General features: G+C 41.7%; 1 protein-coding gene across 1 annotated transcript in view; it reads right to left on the bottom strand.

The window, feature by feature from the left end:
* Window positions 1–19,955, bottom strand: part of kif6 (kinesin family member 6) — a gene marked incomplete at both ends in the record, with an annotated part of 73,630 nt that overhangs the window by 51,614 nt on the left and 2,061 nt on the right. Inside the window, 7 exons of the mRNA XM_080042740.1 lie at window positions 3,511–3,597; window positions 3,997–4,140; window positions 4,887–5,093; window positions 9,692–9,821; window positions 12,885–12,994; window positions 13,940–14,087; window positions 19,082–19,156. Of these exons, the coding sequence (XP_079898866.1) occupies window positions 3,511–3,597; window positions 3,997–4,140; window positions 4,887–5,093; window positions 9,692–9,821; window positions 12,885–12,994; window positions 13,940–14,087; window positions 19,082–19,156 (901 nt within the window). The remainder of the gene's footprint in view (window positions 1–3,510; window positions 3,598–3,996; window positions 4,141–4,886; window positions 5,094–9,691; window positions 9,822–12,884; window positions 12,995–13,939; window positions 14,088–19,081; window positions 19,157–19,955) is intronic.

Here is a 19,955-nt window from a genome sequence, read left to right as displayed (position 1 = left end):
TGAAGATGGTTGTAGATAGGACAAAATATACAGAACCGAACAGACCAGTGCTTGAAAAATTTGTTTTTTACCTGCTCACCTTAAATGAAACATCTTCTTGAATACATATACAACAGCAGAAAACCAACTTTGTATAACCCCAGGTTACACTTCAAATGCCACTCTCAGACATGCTGCTATTTTCTTTTTTTAATTAAGGAAGAGGAGTCATAGTTTCCCACTGTCTGCGCCTAAAAGGTCTCTCATCCCCTACAACTAAATGATAACACATGGGCTGTGTTCCATGCAGGGCAACATTTTTAGACTAAAAAGGCAAGGAAGACTGTATAATGTCCCATACTACTTTACACTTCCAAACTCCCTTTCTGGCCACTTAGATGAGTCAGATGAGGGAGCCAGCCAGGGAGAGCAAGCACCCGCAGGAATTTTCACACCCGCTTCCCAAACATGTCTCTCTAGTGGGCTATAAGCAGGCTACTGTTTGACTCCCAGGTATGCGCTAATCAGAGCGTTTTTCTCCTCCAGCTAGATGTTGTGTGTATACTTTTAAGTGAAGGGAGAGCCCTGGTTCAGAAAGGGTCGCCCAGGCCCTCGTATTATCTGCTGCTTAGATGCATAACAACACATTGAGATCAACCGCTTTGACCCTTAAAAGAGTCACAGGAATAATCTTGATGGCAATTCAGCTCGACACAAACTGAGCACTCGTGAACACAGTGCTCGAGTCTCCCTTAAGTACACACTTGACATGTATGCTAAGGTGAGGCGGTGGCAGCGTCTCTGAGGGGCCGATAATGTTAAGATTTACCAAAGACTGCAGACTAGGATCAGCCTGGTTCAAATGGAGGATTAAGGCCAGACATTGCAGGCAATAATATTTATTTTCAAGCAATGGTCAATTTTGAGTTCATTGTCTTTTTTTGCTTCCATAACATGTCTTCTTTCATACTAGTAAGAATAAAAGGTCCAACATGTACATTCAGGTGTTTATTTGACTAAACCTTGTCTGTTTCCGTCTGTATATTTTCCTATACAACCATCTTTAACAACCATTCTCTCAACATTATTGTTTTTTTTAATACTCTCAGCACTGTTCTGAAGGTTCTAACATAATGATTTGTTCATATGTTGGTAATTGTCTGATTTATGATACATTTTGTAGTTAAAAACATGCGGAATCTTTTTTGAAGACCTTTACATAAAAAAAAAAGCTGCATCCAAAACTGTTCTATAAAAACTTATTTTTTTAATTAAATGAAGCGCTTAACTCTGGCTTCATCCAACATCAAGATTTTTGGTTGATGCAAAAAAAAATAAAAAATTAGATATTGCCAAATTGACAAATGTATCCAAAAATTTCTGAAAAAGTTGTAAAACAGAAAATAACGGATTTAATGTAAGCAATCAACTGTGACTGCAGGCCAGGATCATCCTGGTCTAAATGGAGGATAAACACTGACCTAAGCACTCTCAAAAATGAACCAACTCAGCCAACCTTATATGGTGTGGTCTCTGTGTGGATGACTTCATTATGATCACAGGTCACTCTCAACACCTCAATCTTTCCCCCCCCCATCCCTCAAGAGACTTGTTTAAATGTTTTGTCTGGTCTGGGCTGGTTTCCTGCTGTTCAGGGCCTTTTGCATTGTGTGGCCCTGTAAGGCTTCAGCAAAGGACCATTAAGAGTGTGGTCTGAACGATGTACCAAAAGATTGTGAAAAGCAAACTCCAGGCTTCAAATCAATTACCACCACTGTGGCTGGCATATCCAACAGACAGAGTGCCTTGGGGACGGCGCGGGGCCAAAGAAAATGGGAGTCTGAGTGTCACCCCCTTCCCAACCACAATGAATGACATCATTTGTAATCCGCAAACTTGTACCGCTGGCTTAACTTTTTTTTGTCTCTGTAAAATCGGTAAGAGATATAGAGGGAGAGACGAGGAGTAGCAAACAATGAGAAACACACAACAACAACAAAAAAAGAAAGAAGCCATAAATGCAGACAAGACTTTTTTTTTTTGCCCACTGAGTTCTGGCTTTGCCCTGAAGCTGTCGCTGTGCTGGACCCGATTGGGAGCAGCCAGACACTGTCACAATTACTGGGCCCCACCGGCCGCAGACTCTCTTAAAATACCTCTGTTAGGGTGCCCAGGGCCAAGTCTCTCAGTAGCAGTAATACAGTAGCAGTTGATCCCAAAAGCAGGTCATGTTAGAATGGGGAAGAGAGGGGAGGGGGAGAGGAGGGGGGTGAATGACTTCCACTGTAGATCCCCCCTGTGAGAGATCTTTTTACAACAACTACCAGGCTCTGCTTCCTGGCGCGCTACAGTAAGGGGGAAAGGTGTGAGCAATTATTGTCAAAAGTGGGAGGCAACCTGGCAACCAAACTGCTCCGACAATCTGCCATGTCTGCCTAATACTCATTATTGAATGAATAACAATGTGTAACAAAAGGCAGATATGGAAGTGTGTGTGTGTGTGTGTGTGTGTGTGTGTGTGTGTGTGTGTGTGTGTGTGTGTGTGTGTGTGTGTGTGTGTGTGTGTGTGTGTGTGTGTGTGTGTACGGTCTGGATGTTTGAGTGGCCACAAAACTATGTTGCAACAATCCGATCTCCTACTCTGGCCTCTTAAAAACACGCACTGAAACACGCATGTATTCATAGTATAGCGATCCTAAATATAATGGGAGGAAACAGACTAGCCACTGTTGTTTTAAAAATGTCACACTATGGAAGGACTTGACAAGGCTCTGTGGCTCCATGCGTGCAACTGGTGCTTTCCCTGCAAGAATGTGTGTCAACTTAAGACATATATTTACACACCAGTGTCCAGCTGGACGCTTTCTCAAGAGGCTGTAAGTTATTGGGATAAAATATGCCATAACAAAAAAGGAGGCATATAAACAAGACGGCGAGAGAATGCAAACAGGACCTGTGAGCAGTCTAAATAACACAAGATGGACAGGCGTTCCACGTGTTGTGGGTAGAAAACTGTTTAAAAAAAAAAAGCTACGGTGCGTAACTCCATCATATAAATTAATGTCGGTTACATTCGAGCCATTGCCAATCAAGCTGACACAAAGTTGATGAAGCCTTTCAGCTCCACGTGTTACAATTGTTGATACTACAGCAGAAGCTATAAAACCCTTGCACGATCACCAAAGGCTTACCTCATGCAGATGCACAGACAGTGATGTTCTAATGACTGAGAATTCTTCATGGGGGCAACACATTACACACTATAGCTTTATAGTGCGTAATAACACTGGAAAAACGTATTTGCTATCGGAGCTGTTAAGAGACACTTAAGCATGTGGTGGGTTACACTCAGGTGCATTTAGACAGTGGATTCTCACTTAAACTTATTGGCTGATCAATTTAAGGCTTAGGAAGCAATGAGGAGGGTCTGGCCATAATGAAACAGCACATTAAGTCATGGTGTGATTGTGTGGCCTAGCTATGGTATGTGTAGTGCCTGGTGACATGCTGTATAGTGCCTGGCTGTCTCACCAAAGCAGGATCCAGCTCTTCATTCAGTATGGCCTCGTTCTTGATGAGAGCCACGCGCTGAGCAAAGCGGCACGTAGAAATGGACTCCTGAAATTTGAAGGAAAAAAAAGGTTTAAGGGAAAATGACTATTTACTAATCACTAATGCAGTGCTCATTTAGTACATTTCCTCAAATTAATGTGGATGGACTACACAAATATGATGATATGAAATGCTCATAATCTATACTTTCTTACCAGCCACTGCTTTTCATTCATTTTCTATGAAACAGAATATACTGTATTTTACGTTTGAAAACTTTAAGAAATCCAAATAACCTAGATGAGGTTTTAGTAGAAAAATAAATACAAATTGACTACTGACAGAGCAAGCCAGGCAAAAACACCTACAACATTATTACACTCCAAAGCCTGGATTCTCATCACTTTTCGGGGGAAATCTAACAGAATATGTCAGAAAAATGGCCTAAAGGCAGACAATCCTTACATCAAGGTTCCTCCTGTCCACGGCCATAGTGGCAATCATGGTGGTCATGCAGTTTCCCCCCAGACTGTCTCTCAGCACAGAGGTCAACATGGAGTTCCTGTAGGGGATATGGGAGCGGTGCTTCTCTGACAGAGCTATGATCACCTGAGGACCAGAGCAGTGGAGAGAGATTATATGTAAATCGAATGTCTGTAACATAATGTAAAATGTAAAAAATAAATGGAATCAATGTTTCCACCAGGATGGTATATTACTTTTCATACAGAAGCTGCAAGATGGCCATTAATCAAAGTGAAACATCTGACATAAAATGAATTATGATGAACCTATTATAGTAGACTGAACACTTAGTAGCAGAATACGCTTTTTTTTCTCATGATGGAAAGCATTTCATTCACTGGGCCAAATCCCACACAGTAAATTAAGCAAATTAACAAATGTGAATATATATCAAAAAGTGAATACAATTGAATCGTTAAAAGGTAAAATATAATGCAAAATGTAATTTTTCATGATTTTCCAACATAAATATTGGTCTCCGGTGTGACCAGACACTCCCAAAGTATGAGACAAAAACCAACCCTCTCTCTGTTACTCCACCTTTCTGAAAAACCTGAGTTTAAAAACAAACAGTCAGTTTCAATCAAAACAAATTGGACCTGTTTGGAAGGCGGGGCTTAAAGAGACAGTCTCTATAAAGGAGCATTTCAGACAAAGGCTGAAAAGAGGAATTTAAGCAATGGCACTGTGAGAAATATTATGTTTCTTTGGACACAACACCATGAAAACAGTTTCTAGTAGAAAAACCAAATCACAATTTTGAACCTGAAAAAGAACATAACATGTGACCTTTAAACTTGAAAACAAAACTTGATTCCTGAAGTGGCTACCTGCTCCAGGTAATGCAGGGAGAGGTTGATGTACTTGGCCTCCGTGAGCAGCTGTCCATTCAGGCCGGTCTTGCTCACTCTATCAGACCCGGCCAGATCCACCAGGTGGAGCTTGGAGCGGCGCAGGGTGGCCGAGCCCGGCTCTCGTCTGCACAGGTGCACCGTGAAGATACAGTGGGAACGAGTGGAGGCCATGTTCATGGGAGTCTGAGAGATGAGAGAAGAAGAAAGGAGAGGACATTTTGTAAAAAATGCTGGTAACACTCTTAGGTCTATAGCCTGTGTGAGAGTATTCTAAATCCTCTGAAATCTAAACACATGGTGGACACATGAAAAAAGAAAATAATTAATTGTATTCTCCATCTGGGGTATTTCCCAAACATGTTTTCTTTTATTCCTATTTTTCCCTCGCTCCCGCCGGTTCTGAAGATAAAAGCCACACCATGTGTAACCAATGAGCTGTAAACACACATGGCGGCCACTTTTTACAAAAGCTGAGGTTGATTTTTTTTAGATGGTCACTGGAAGTCAGCTCGAGACAGATATAGAGTCTGAGTCACTCTCTGAACAAACAAGCTTTATTAACTAGAGAAGGATGGGTTTACTCACGGGGTCCTCAAACAGAGAGAGTAAACAGAGGAAACGGACATTCACTTACATGCTGTTTTTATTTGGTGTGTGCAATAACACGCAGGCAGATCGGACGGACAACAATAGGTGATTTTTAAATAACTGAACGGAGAGGGTTATCCAGATCATCAACTTGACTTGAATTAGCTTATAAAGGTCTGTCTGTTAGATATGAACCACTTTTTCTGTCTGGCTGCCCCCAAAACATCCTCATAGACATTCCAGGTCCTTTATTGTACAAACGGAGCCCCGACCCTGGACTTGTTGTTGGGGTAAATGTGCCAACACCTGCCTGTTAAGGACTTGACAGCTGGCGACAGATCTTTCACTATCTTAACTCCACCCGCTATCATCTCTTTCCTCAGTCCAAATTCCCTTCACTCTGCACACATCCACGTTTGCCTCCTCATGGGGAACCCTTAAAGTAATATGGAGCAGCCCCCCTTTAGATGTTGACAAGGGGATCACATACCTAATAGGATTGATCAAAGGGTCAAATGTAAGGATACAGTGTCCGAGTTAAAAAAAAAAACTGTTTTACCGTCTTACTGCTGACAGCTATTTTCCACACCAACACAATCCTGGCCAGACGATGATAATAGGCCTTTGAACATCTAGGTTTGTCAAATTCCTGCTTTTTTGGACACTGTACACTGTGTTATATTTAATTGACCTTACTCACAATGTGCAAATATCACCACTTGCTATTCCAATCACTTATAACTTACAAACTTTTTTTTAAAGCTAAGAGCACTGGATATGCGGTTTAAATGTGTTTTATACCTCAATATCAATTCAATATAATTAAAAGCTCACAAGCTTAGAAGAGAGAGAGGGGGGGGGGGCAAAGACATAGAGTGAAAGAGAGAGAGAGGGATAAAAAGTGTTGTTTTAGTACAGGCCTCTGAGCGGTGGTAAATTGCACCACTACAACTGCTGTGGTAATTAGTGATGGTCTTTGAGCATTAGGCTGTATTTGCAACAAGACTTATTTGCAAAGGAAGGGGGCATTCTTGCGCAGAATTTTTGAATATTCGCTCATTTCCATACATGTACATGGGACAGGCAAAGCTAGGCGCTGTCTGCTTGGCAGTACAGTTTGAGAGCAGTTTGCCTGCCTTTCCCCCTTTGTACAGGTTTAGCGACTGCAAAAGAGGCAAATAGTGTATAATATAGTCAGAGAATGTTTCAAAAGTTTTAGCAGCATCACATACTACATCCTCTACAATGATCATAAGAATGAATTAAGGCCCTCTCTAAAATGGTTACATGATGTGAATGGCAGGCTGTTGTATTACACCACATCAGTTTAAGCAAGGTGTGGGCATGTACAGTAAGTGATGAAGCGCACTTCAGTGGAAATCAATACCAGCACTCACCAATGACAGTTTAAAGTATTCAAATACAATGGCAGCTTCCCAATAGATAAGAAGTGACTGTTGGCTCTTATCACTGAGTGTGACTGTGTCCTTCCTTACCATGGACTTTATCAAGATTGAGTACAAGCTGTAGGACAGTTTGGCTGTGTTTCGAAATGTGCACCCTGCTCACTTCCTATGGACACTATTTAAAGGCCTCTTCAGGAGCGTTTAGGAAAATATCAAATATAACATGTATATTTAAATGGTTGCAGACTGTTTGCTCATGTCCACAGAGGATATATCGTCATCACAGGGGGATTCAAGTATGTCCTAGTTGTGGGGGAAAAAAATAGCAGGACAAAGCAACCTCATTGGAGCCACGTCCTTAGTTCTCCTGTGTTCTCATTTGACCACATGTTGATCTTCCATGCTGACCACACACGGTGCTGCAGTGGGTCAGCATGAAGGAGCAATCTGGGGCTACAAACTCCCCAAAAAACACACCTAGAGATTGCTGATTCAAGAGATTGAGAGTGAAGTTCTCTTTGACCACAACGCTATGCCCCCTATACGAGTCAGGATGTCAGAATGGGTGAGAGATCCAGAGACTGCAGCCCCACATGTGGAAAGAAGAGAAAACAGCGATTGCAAACAGAAAAAAAAAAGACCAGATGGAAAGGAAATGTTTCCTGGTGAGGTTGAGCGAAGGGTGAGGAGTTGAGAAGGTGTATTTGATTTCCTGTTCCTGTAAAAAGTGTGTGGAGGGGGGATTGGCAAACTCTCAAAGGGATGAGCTCATTGTCTGCTGAGACAAGGCCTGAATGGATGTGTCATCTTTGGTCCACATGGCCCGAAAGAAGAAAGAGAGCATTTCTGTTAACTTTATTGGAAGTCTGCGTGGAGCCTGGACTTCTGGGGGATAATTCTGGCATTGACAAATTGAGGATGTTGACGGTGGGCTTTGTTTGCTCGGGGCTCAGGAGAAGCCTTCTTGTTTAAGATGTTCCACAGAGGACAGGTTGACTATAGTGTGGGTGGACTGTAGGGGGGCTCCCCCAGCTGAGTTGTGCAACGCCTTCCATGGCCTGATCAACAGAATAAAGATCCAAGAATGTGTTTCCACTCAAATGTGCCCCCACGTTTAAAAGCAGTGGACACTGGGAGTGTGTCCTCAAGCAAGCTAGATGAAAATCAAATGCAATAGTGTTTTTTTTTTCAAATGGCTATGTTACTTTCTAGACACATTGCCTTAAACACTGAAACAGGATGCTATCTCTACTAAACCCTGTCCAAGTCCTGGACAATCTTTCTTTGGCTGCGTTCCAATAGCCATACTATTTTCTATTTAGTATGGTAGAAAAAAGATTTAGGATGTCCCGATTCTTGTGGCCAGATTTAGGATGGTTAGAAATACCCAGATGTCTACTACATCCAGCCGAGATTTTTAGTGTTGAAAACAGCATCCTTTTTGGGTGATTCTGAGCCACAATCCAGTGCGCACCGGAAGTGACGTCACAGCAACCATATGAAAACAAACTGGGATGCGAAGGATATAAAAGCAAGAGACAAGATCAAGGCTCAATGTTATGATAAAATATATGAGTAAAAGTATGTCCCAAGTGTATGCCCACTGCATTCTAACTAGATTATTTTTGTGGTCAGATGTAGTATGTAGAATAGAAAAATGAAAGAGTATGCGATTTGGAACGCAGGGTTGGATTTCTTTTGCATTGGTTTTCTTTCATGGTGGAATCCCCTCCACATCAAAAGATGTCTTATTAAAACAAGTCAAAAATGAAACGTCACAGATTGAAACCGGCTTATCTGTTTCACTTTTACTGTCTGTTATTTACTTACAACCTAGCAGCGAGAGTAAACAAGGTGAGGTCAGCCCTTTGCACAAAAACCTCAGGTTACAAAGCAGAAAAGTGACCCACACACATGTCTCATCTGTGTGGGGAGTCTGGGTGTCTGAGTGAAGCAAAGAACCACCGCAGGATAAACAGAAATTACAGAGAGAATGCTTGGTTTTTACTGGGAGAAAAAAGTGTGGTAAAAAAGGGACCACAAGGGACTAAAATAATATCAAAGAAGGGTCTTAAGGTAAGCTGTAGAGGGCATTTTGCATTTGTGGACAAAATTAAAACCTTTAGGCCAAGTACACTGGGACTGCATGTACAGGTGCATCTAAAAAAATAAGAATATCATGGAAAAGTATTTATTTTAGACATGAAGTCTAATATGTCAAGCCTTCCTTTCTGTTTTAATTTTGAATATCTCAAAACATTAGAAATGTGTCATATTTGAGCTGTAAGCCGTGATCATCACGGGGCGGCAGTGGCGAAGTGGGTAGCGAAGTGGGTAGGGAGTTCGCCTCTGGTGTGCAGGGTCGGAGGTTCGATCCCCCGTCTCCCCGCCACATGTCGAAGTGTCCCTGGGCAAGACACTGAACCCCGAATTGCTCCCGATAGTTAGCTTAGATAGCTTAGCACCCTAGTGCTAAGCCTACCCTGCGTGGTAGCTGCTGCTATCGGTGTATGAATGTGTGTGTGACTGGGTGAATGTGTACAAAAACAATGTAAAGCGCTTTGAGTCTGTGATAAACGGAGATATAGCGCTATACAAGTCCATTTACCATTTACCATTACCATCAAAATGAAAACAAAAAAGGCATTACATTTTCACTTTATGAATTAAATTACTGAAAAACTAAACTTTTCCATGATTCAAATCCTTTTTATTTTGTGTGAAATTAAAAGTGCAGGTCACATCCATCCACATACATAGTGGAACAAGTATCTCAGTCTTTCTTACCTCTGCGATCATACGATTGGTGTCGCCCAGAAAGAGCAGATTGAGAGCCTCCTCCTCGTTGGCTGACTGCTGCAGTGACAGGTTCCTCAGATGGATGTTCTGCTCGGGATCCTCCATGATCAAGACTTTTCTGGAAAAAAGAATGTCCAAAGGAAATTCCAGCATATTAAATCAATTTGAAAGATCACCTATTCCCTCCACCTTTCTGAGAACCTGTGTTCAAAAACCCCAGTGAGATTTTTCTCCCCTTATGATGTCATAAGAGAAGCCACGCCCCCATTACCAACCTCACATATCTCTACCTACACCTGTGATGAGCACAGCCCCAAGATACACAACCGGCAGTTCAATTCGAACCCGGCAGTTGGATTCAGGTCCAATCAGAGCAGCTGTTTATTTTTTATGGCGGGGCTTAAAGAGACAGGCGCTAAAACAAAGCGTTTCAGACGGAGGCTGAAAAGTGGAGATTCGGCAATGGCACTGAGAGAAATATAAAAGGTTTTCTAGACACTACACCAGAGGTGTCCAAACTTTTTTCACTGAGGGCCACATACAGAAAAATCTACGAAGGGCCGGGCCATTTTGTAAAAATAACACATTTATCAGGACATGTAGCTGCTCTGATGTTTAGTTTCATAGTGTCTTCGTAAATTGTAATCCTTCTTCACGGCAACACTTTACTTGCACATTAAAAAGATACATCCCCCCTCTTGTTAAATGCCATTAATACACCCAGTGTTTTCTGTTTTTACGTCTAATGTCCAGCTTGGTGAAAATAGTAGCCAGCCGAGATCCCGCCCCTCCAAGGTATATTATGCAGGGTCCTCTGGGATGGCCTTGGTGCTCTTTTTCTTTTATGGGACATATTTCTCTGTAATATAATGAGTGCATTTAGATTATTTAAAAATTAAAAGGGCCATATTACATTATATTTTTAAAATGTGCCACGGGCCAATCAATCAGTTTTGACACCCCTGCACTAGTGGGTTAACTAAGAAATGCAAAAAAAAAAAAAAGGGCCATATTGCATTATATTCTTAAGATCGGCCGCGGGCCAATAAAAAGCGGGCCGCAGTTGGCCCGCGGGCCGTAGTTTAGACACCCCTGCACTACACCATGAAAACAGTTTCTAGTGGAAATCCAAATTACAAGTTTGCACCTAAAAAATGAGCATACTATGACCTTTAATATTTGAATAATAAATAATAAAGCGGGACGAATCCAGTCAAGAAACCAAAATAACAACACCGAAGCACTGAAGCAATTATGAAAAACTAATCATGTCAATTATGTCATCCGCTTCCCTCCCATGGGCCTGGCCTCGCTCAGCTCCAAAACCCAAACAAACCACATCTGCAAATCAGTGTGGCCTGCTGCGACCTGGTTTGACCTATAGTGCTTTATCTATCCGGGCGTTCATAACTTGATAACAGACAGGGCTTGCTCTTAAAAAACAAACAAGCGATGGTTCTTGCCCACATCAAGCGCCTCGGTGTGCTTGGACAGATGGGGGGTTAAATTGACTCCTGTGGTCCCTACCATATATTTTCCAACACGTCCCCACGGCTGTGACATAACGGCTACTGGATTAAGATATCAAAGAGGGTGGAATGGTTGGAAAACACATGTAGATGATTATGTTAACACGTGGTACTAGGTCATTGAGGTAGTTTGATTAAAACAGTATTAATCTTAATGTGATTAAAGGCGTTTACCCTGGCAGTGTCAATTTCCCCAAACAGTCCCTCCAACCCAAAATAGAATTTGATTATCGCATTTTGTTCCCCACAAATATAAAAGATGATGTGTTGTTGATGATGATGAATGAATTTACAAGATAATTAACAGACTATTAGGCATAAAGAGGATGGAATTATTGGGGGGGAAAGTGCATAGATGGAGACAAGGAGAAGAAGTTTAAAAAAAATTTGAAAAGTGAAAGACAGGAGACAGGCCAACAGTTAAAGAGAGAAATTTGTCAGTGCCATAGATTCTCCTTGAATCAGCAAGAGTGGCCGCAGCATGGTTTTACGACGGGGCACTGTCTATTTCCAGAAGACTGTGATTTGTGGCTATCGAAACCTTGAGCTGGATCCTACAGCGTATGGAGAGAAGAAACTTAAAACTGGTACAAGAAAAATACAAACATTGGAGACGATGTACCGAGACCATGTCGCGCCTGGACGTCCAAAAAATTCTACTTTGAGATGAATAAGTATCGAGTGTGACACAAAAAAAGGCACAAAACAAACACAAACAAAAAGGAAAAATAAGATCGTACCCTCTTGCTCTCCGCACCAGTGGCAGAGTCTGCCACCATGGTGACCACATCCATTGCTGTCCCACAGTCTTATTATGTCAGTTGGCAGCTCGCAGTGAGATGATAAATACTAGACTCCCTCCGTATTTCACCACTCAGTGACTCTGGGCTAACAGAACGGCTGTTCAGGAATAAGGCTTAGCTGAACCCACAAGTGTCCGAGACAATAATGGAACCGTGGATGATTGGTCCTTTCAACTTTAAAAGGAACAGTTCAACATTTCTGTATTTTTAGCTTGTCGCTTCACTCTCTGGTTCAAGACGATGAGAGAGAAACCATCCCTTTAACTTCTTTTTCAATACGTAATGGGCAAAGGATAGCATAGCTAGTTAGCTTAGCTTACATTTATGTTGCCCTCTATATTTTTCTGCACTTTATGAAATTTCATATTTCATGTAGAGTCAAATACATACCCAAAGAAAACACGTGATTTTCAGTAGTAACAAACCTAGTAACAAAAGGTCTGTTTAAGAGCTATTGCTGCTAATGATCATGGCTGCATTTGTAAGGAGGACGAGGATGAGGGCAGTCGCACTGCACGGTTTTCTTTTCCGATATTTGATTCTAAAATGACATAAAGTGCTAAATATATAGAGTGCAACCAGAATGCAACATAACTTGGTATATAACGAAGTCACAACAAGCACACAGGACCGTTTAGTGATGCTGAAAAGTTAATCTTTTGACTTTTGGAGGAGGCCGGCTACCCATTATCTACCAGTTTTTGTGCTAAACTAACAAGCAATGAGCGACCTGGCCCATTTCTCCTTTTGAAAAATGCACGCAAAGTTCAAGGAATGGGCTCTGTCATCTTGTCTTGAACCCGATTTTTTTTTTAAACTATTCCTTTAATATAAGTATTCAGCACTCACGGTAGGTCCTCCAGTCGAGATGCTTCATGCCTGGAGTCCAGAAGATCATATCCCATCTCGTTGTAGATCTCTAGGTAGGAGATGTGTGTGGTATAAACCATACTGCTTTCCTGTGAAGCAAACACAAATAGTACATCAAGTCGGAATGGTAATGTGTAGGGAAATGATTGACGGTATGAAAGAGCCAGTAGGATACAATTTTATATTAATTTTGTATGTTAAAGAGTAAACTGACTTAAATCAAGTGAAATACTTTTCCAATAAAAAGAATGGAAAGTGGTTTGCCTGGCTGCATTGGACATTGAGGATGTCGAAGATGTATACATCTTCGCTGGCATGACGGTGGGGATGCTTGCTTTGGGATTTGCTTTGTATGTTCTGTATCGCAAACTGAAGAAACTCATTGTTGCACAAGCGGAAGGGAGAGATGGAAGATGTACATCGTCGAAATGGATGGAACAAAACAGGCTATTACAGCTGTTCGGGAGGGGATAGCAAAAATTGTATCCGGTATTGCATCTATCAAAGGAGACATCACAGCTATCAAAGGAGAAATCGCTGGAATCGCTGACATCAAAGGAGACATCGCTGATATCAAAGGAGACATCGTAAAAATGGCTACAGTGGAAAGAGAGGATAACGATGAGTAATTAAAATTCATTGGGAAAATGGAAAGCATGTCAGTTGTGCAAGGTCAATGAATAATGAGAATGAAAATGAAAATTGACTGTGTATTGGACTGCAGCTGCTTAACAAAAAAAATTAGCAAAATCATCAAAAACAAAAAACAAAAAAACAACAACAACAAAATTGTGTTTTTTCTTTTTTTTCTTCTTTTCTGTAACAGTAAATGTGTATCTGTGTATCTGAATCTGAATCTGATGAAAATGGGGGCGGGACCTGATAAGCCTTTGGCTTCTTCCGTCACCATTCGGACAACACAAAGTAAGATGTATGATGTGAAAGAGATAATTGTGTATTGTGTGGAATTGTCCGAAAGAATAATAATAAAAAATAAAAATAAAAATACAAGCTGACCCTGCAGCTGTGCTGACCTGGCTGAAGTGTTGGAAGAGGTAGGACAGTGTGCGGGGAATGATGCCTCGATCACTGTAGTGCTCGGCCCCTCCTGTGACAGTGAAGGTCTTCCCACTGCCTGTCTGGCCGTACGCAAAGATGGTGCCATTGAAGCCAGCCAATACACTGCACAGACAAACAAAACAAAAACACACACACACACACACACACACACACACACACACACACACACACACACACACACACACACACACACACACACGCACACACACACACACATAATTATGATTTCATGAATGCAATTATTATTCTAATAGTAAAATACACAAGTATAGCTACATAGCTGATGTTCAAGAACCCAACAACACAATGTATATGGTAGTACCAAGGACACCAAGAAAAAACATGGTATATCATCTATTTTTCATGTTTCATAAGAAGCCAATTTAATGCCCAATTTACTCAAACACAATTACAAATTTTCTTACAATATCCAATTGACCATAGGTTGAAGAACGGGCACATTTTACTAGTACAGCAGATAGGAACAGCACTTCCATGTGAATGTAAGATGGCAGAAAACATAATAAACTGTTTATTATCACTGCTGTTCTCTTCTTAATGTGGACTAAATACTTCAACCAAACAAAGGTGGCAGATATGTATACTTAACTTTGGAAAAAGTAAAGATTTGTTATTACTTCTGTCTGTACATTTGACCATATTCATGTGTGTGCTTCCCATGACATCACTTTTTTTTTTTTATTCTCCAGAGTGCAAGGGACTGTCAAGTTGCTAAGCAGACACCAAACGTCTGATTGAATCGAATGTGACACTTTAAATCCACAGGAAAGATGGCAGTGAGTGGGGAGCTGCGATGGCGACAGACATCTGCCGGTGAGAGAGGAATGTCTCGAGTATGAGCGAAGGAAAAGGGCCCAAACCCACTCCACTAGGCAGGGCCTGGTAGAGTCTTGGTTTGGCACTGGACGTCCCTTATGCACGTGCGCAGCGGGGCTGTGGAAAGTGCTTGAATGAAATGAACATCCAATATGACGGCGGTGGTAAGAATATGAGGTGGGATAAACTGGCATAAAGCAAACTCTTGTTCTGAAGTTTTTTGACATAAACCAGGATGAATTATTGAAATGACAGAGAGGCGCATGACACACGAGCTTGGATCAAAGGTGAAGGATTTAAACTCTGTGCTCTCTTACTGGCCAAACGCAAGGAAAAGGGATATCTTAACACTATATTTTCCAAGATGAATTACAAACAATCGTAAGCTTCTCTCTTATAATCTAATGGAATTGCCAAGCCAAGCCAGTATTTTAGCAGTGTGTGGGTTTTCCCTCCCTGTGTGCTGTACAATTCCACACCCTTCATGGGAAACGGCAAGGGGAAAAAAGACTGCATGTCAGTTTATATAAAACACTATGTCCGCTCATGAGAAATGGTGCTCGGTTAGCCTGACTTGGACGGCCATTGGGCGTCCATTTAATCTATGAGTCATGGCAGTGATTGGCAGTGTGTGCAGGCCCAGTGTTTGGTTTAATGTCAGTGCTAATGATGCGGCCTGGGCCCTGCCACTGAGGCTTGGGCATTCCCCAATGCTTGTTCCTGTTTACCGCCCTAGCTCTCCCTGGAGATTGGCAAAACCTTCGTCCTAAAGGTCCTTGTTCTTTTTTATGAGAAGCACTATGTCCAATCTTTTTAGGCATTTAGGTTAAGGGTTAAACCTGAAACAGAGCTTTCAACTTGGGCTGCAGGTTCCTCAGCCTTGTGAAGCCTGGATTACAATGCAGATAGAGGGTTTGCCTTGCCAGGCCGACATCATTACATTGGCTCTTCCTCTCCTGGAGCTGTTAATACTGGTTTGTTTTTAAACTACTGTGTTGGGGTTGAAATGACTGGTTTGGGTTACACCACAGCACAGACGGAGACTAGCGCGCGTGTAAACGAGTTAGAGCCTTTGGCTAAACTTGAGGTGCGCCTAGCATGACAAGAGTACCAAGCGAAACATCAACCTGACTGTGATTGCTGGTTGGGTGAATAGGCGCCTACGTGCATGAAACTGACTTTAAGTGCGGTGACGGAGAAACTGCTGCCCCTCTGTGCCATGAGGGGAGACTCCTCCTCTGTGTGGCTATCAACAATTTACATTTGGACTTCTAATTTACAGATTAATTTTGATTTGACTAGAGACTTCCAAAGTATGAGAAAAAACAACCTGCCCTATTTTCTTCCACCTTCACTTTTCTGTTCAAAGACCTCTCTCCCCTCCCCCATGGGCCTCGGCCAGCAGCGGACCCGGGTTCGATTCCAGCCCGCGGTCGTCCTCTGCATGTCACTCCCCTCTCTGCCCCATTTCAACTATGTCTCTACACTATCAATAAAGCATAAATATGCCAAAAATATCTTTAAAAAAAAAAAAAAAAAGACCTCTCTCCCCTTACGCAGCATAAGGGGAGAAGCCATGCCCCCTCATTAACAATCTAACTCCTGTGATAAGAACACCCCCAGATACCCCTGAATACTAACTTCTGTTTGACTGTTTTTGTAAGTTATGTGTGATTTTTGTTATTTATGTGAATACTCACTGCAACACTGAGATTTCCATAACAACTCACAGCTGTAAGAATGTTCCTCATCCCAATTTTAGCATAACAAAAGAGGTCATTGTTTTGATGTTCTGCAACCACTTATACCTGCAGGTCTGTCTGTCTGTCTGTCTGTCTGTCTGTCTGTCTGTCTGTCTGTCTGTCTGTCTGTCTGTCTGTCCGTCTGCCTAAGTGACTCCTGACTAAAGTTTCAAGGGGCTTTGGGAAAAATTTCAGTCCAAATTTGATCAATGCGTGTGATGTCTGTGAACAGACAGGCTTCTGTAACTGGAACCAGGTCAATATCAGCAGAAGTTATCAGCAAAGCAACTGGGGTCCACATAGCTTAGTCTAGGTCAGTCCAAGCTAAAGTGCCTTTTCATAATCTCTTCCAATACTCTTTGTAGCAAATATGTGAGGCCTTACCCTGCGTTCCAATCCCCATACTTCCACACTATTTAATATACCAGAAAAAGATTTAGGATGTCCCATTACATGCACATCAATTGTAGTATGCTGAAAATACATAAATGCCCCACTAACTCCAATAGTATTTTGTAGTATTCTACTTTATTCTTGACATTTCTCGACATAATGAAAGAAAAATCTTCCTTATCTGATTATTTTTCTCTCATGTGGCTCTAAAACTCTCCTGTACTTTAGTATGTAGTATAGTAAAAAGAAAAAGTATGTGATTTGGAACGCAGGGTTAGTGTTGGCCTATTCCTGTGAATGTATTCTAGAGGCAACATATTCCAATAGGAAACATGGGCTTAACACGCAGAATTAATTCACTCCATTCACTCTTGTATTTAAGCCACTGTGGTAAGACTCTATTTAAAAGGTTAAACCTCTGTGGAATTCAGAACATTTGGTGAGTAAACAGGGAGGGCAAGAGGCTGACAGTGGCCTAAGAAATGTCTGATTGGGGAGGGGGACAGATTGGTAATGGCTGGCTAGACAAGATGACTGGTGTCGTCTAGGATGCAGACAATAGTAATCATATCAAAGGCTAATAGACGCCTAGCTCAACTTGATACGGAAAGACATAGCCTGGTTGTGACAGAGTTGAGTTTTAACCTGAAGTTTACCATCTGCCACAACAAAAGGGGGCGAATGTTAAAAGGTTAGGCTGGGGAGGGCAACTTAATACACATGTCAGTGGACCTGTGTGAGTCAGGGTCAAACACATCCAAAGTCCTGAGTCAGCCAATCCAGACGTCTCATCCAGATGTTGTTTATATGTCTTCTAATAGCAAAGATAATGCAAAGCACTTGTGGGATTCCACAAATAGCTCCTATTGTGACTAAGACGACTGGCTATGGAATGTGGGGGGGGGGGGGGGGTGTTAGGGCTAAATTAAGCCAGGATGAAAGAGGTCGGCATGGGGGGGGGGGGGGGGGGACTTGTTCACATAACAACAACACCCACCACCAACATTTGATCACAGGAAATGCCAAGAAAATGCCATCTCCTCATGGGTGTTTTTTTTTCACAATTTCCAGTCAGTCTTCCTGATTTTGATCAAGTGTCGGGAAGAGGAAAAGTATACAACGAAAAGTGATTTTGACAACAAGCACTTTCCAGATGGAAGAATGAAATGTAAGTGCAAAACATGTTATATTGGTTATGAACTTGTTGCATCTTAGTCACTACAGTTTGTTTTTGTTATTAAAACTGGATGAGACATATCTACAGTATATAAATCTAGTGGGGAAGCATGACATTGAAATGTGTGCCGATATCCAAATTGGAGCGTCCACTATCTACTTTCCGTTAGTTGAGTATTATAGCAACCACTGATTTTTTTTTCATTATTATAACCTGAACTGTAAACCGAACTCCCTATAGTATATAGTAGTATAGTATGAAAGTGACTACAGTATATTGCCTAGAGCCCACTGTGTTATTATTTATCATATACATTATGGCTAACAATACATGTGTATGGTATGCACTCGATAAATGAAATATGTCAGACATATTAGGAATAATATTTAGAATGTATTCCTAATTTAACATTTAAAACCATTTGAGCCCTCTATTAATATAACATTGAATAGCATTGATGAATGACTTGCTGTCGTTGTGTCACTTGTTAGTGTGACACCACCAGTGCATAACCAAATCAAACAACGGCTCAAATGAGTGAGCAGCTACTGTACATAGTAGAACTCTGTGTTGTGGCTTCCAAATGTTCTCACAGTGTGCCATCTCGCCTGCCAGCTCAGTGCACTTAGTGGTTTAAGTATGTACAGCACGCCAAACATCACAGACACCCACCATTTCCATCTTAAAGAAAGCTGAGCTTTACTGACTTCCCGACAACAAGGCTGGATAAAGCCTGTGTGGCCCGATGAGCAACGCTGGGGAAAGGTGGGCAGAGATAACTCCTGAAATGTTGGATTTGTGAATGGGATCCTTGATGCTGTTTTTAAGGGTTGACACGGGTTTCAAGGAATCAAAGGAATCATATCAACCTAAAACAATTAGCTGGGATAAATACGAACATTTAGTTGCATATCTGATTAAGAAAAAGTACAGTGTCAACATTTTACCTGTCTGCAACTGGTTTGGCAATGTTTTCAAAGATATCTTCTTGTTTGGTGTCTTGATCAAACACCTTCTGGAACCTGCACCAAAGAGGGAAGAACAAGGACAATACCGCCATGACTCATTAGGCACAAAAGAAGGGGTCTCTATTATTATCTATTATTTATGGTTTATATATTTACTACCATAACATACAGAAGAAAAATATATGTTTCTGGTTTATCTGAAACAGCCGAGGCACAACACACCCAGAGCAGTACTGAACAAGCACATGAAGCTGTCTATACTGAATAGCCGTGGAGGGGATGGAGGAGGAGTTTAGTCATTCTGTTTTCTAAAACAGTCTCCAGCCCTCATGTTTCATCCCACAGAAAGATGAGAGCGATGTGAGAGGAACGACGCGCCCTGGAAGACTGTTAAATGTGGAAGTTTTATTTCTATAAGGGCACGAGGGAACCTCCACAGGCTATCTTAAGACTCTGTGGGTTTTTTTCTCTCCACTGTCCACTTGCTGTCTGACTCTCATAACTGTGAGTTTAGGGCTTGGAAGCGTGGCATGGGCCCTGCCCAGAGAGGGTATATAAGGCTGGAGCTGTCACCGCCAGCGTTAAACAGATGTTCGGGCTCTGCAGCAGTGATGAATAATTCATGGGTAAAAGTTCTTATGCAACCTTCAGGGTATAAAATCTGCTGGGGAACGCACCTTCCTCTAACGCTGCATGTTTAAGTTGTATCCAGTCTGAAGCTGGACAGACACACACCACGCTTTTAGTTTGAACACAACTGAAATCAAGAGCTGTAATGGTCATGTGCAAGATTATTGCTTATCCCAATTTTAGCAAAACATAAGAGGTCATCGTTTTGATGTTTAGCACCCAC

Source organism: Ammodytes marinus, assembly GCF_949987685.1.
Source record: "Ammodytes marinus genome assembly, chromosome: 15".
In the NCBI taxonomy this organism is placed as follows: Eukaryota; Metazoa; Chordata; class Actinopteri; order Uranoscopiformes; family Ammodytidae; genus Ammodytes; species Ammodytes marinus.
This window is presented reverse-complemented; position numbering and strand designations above follow the sequence as displayed.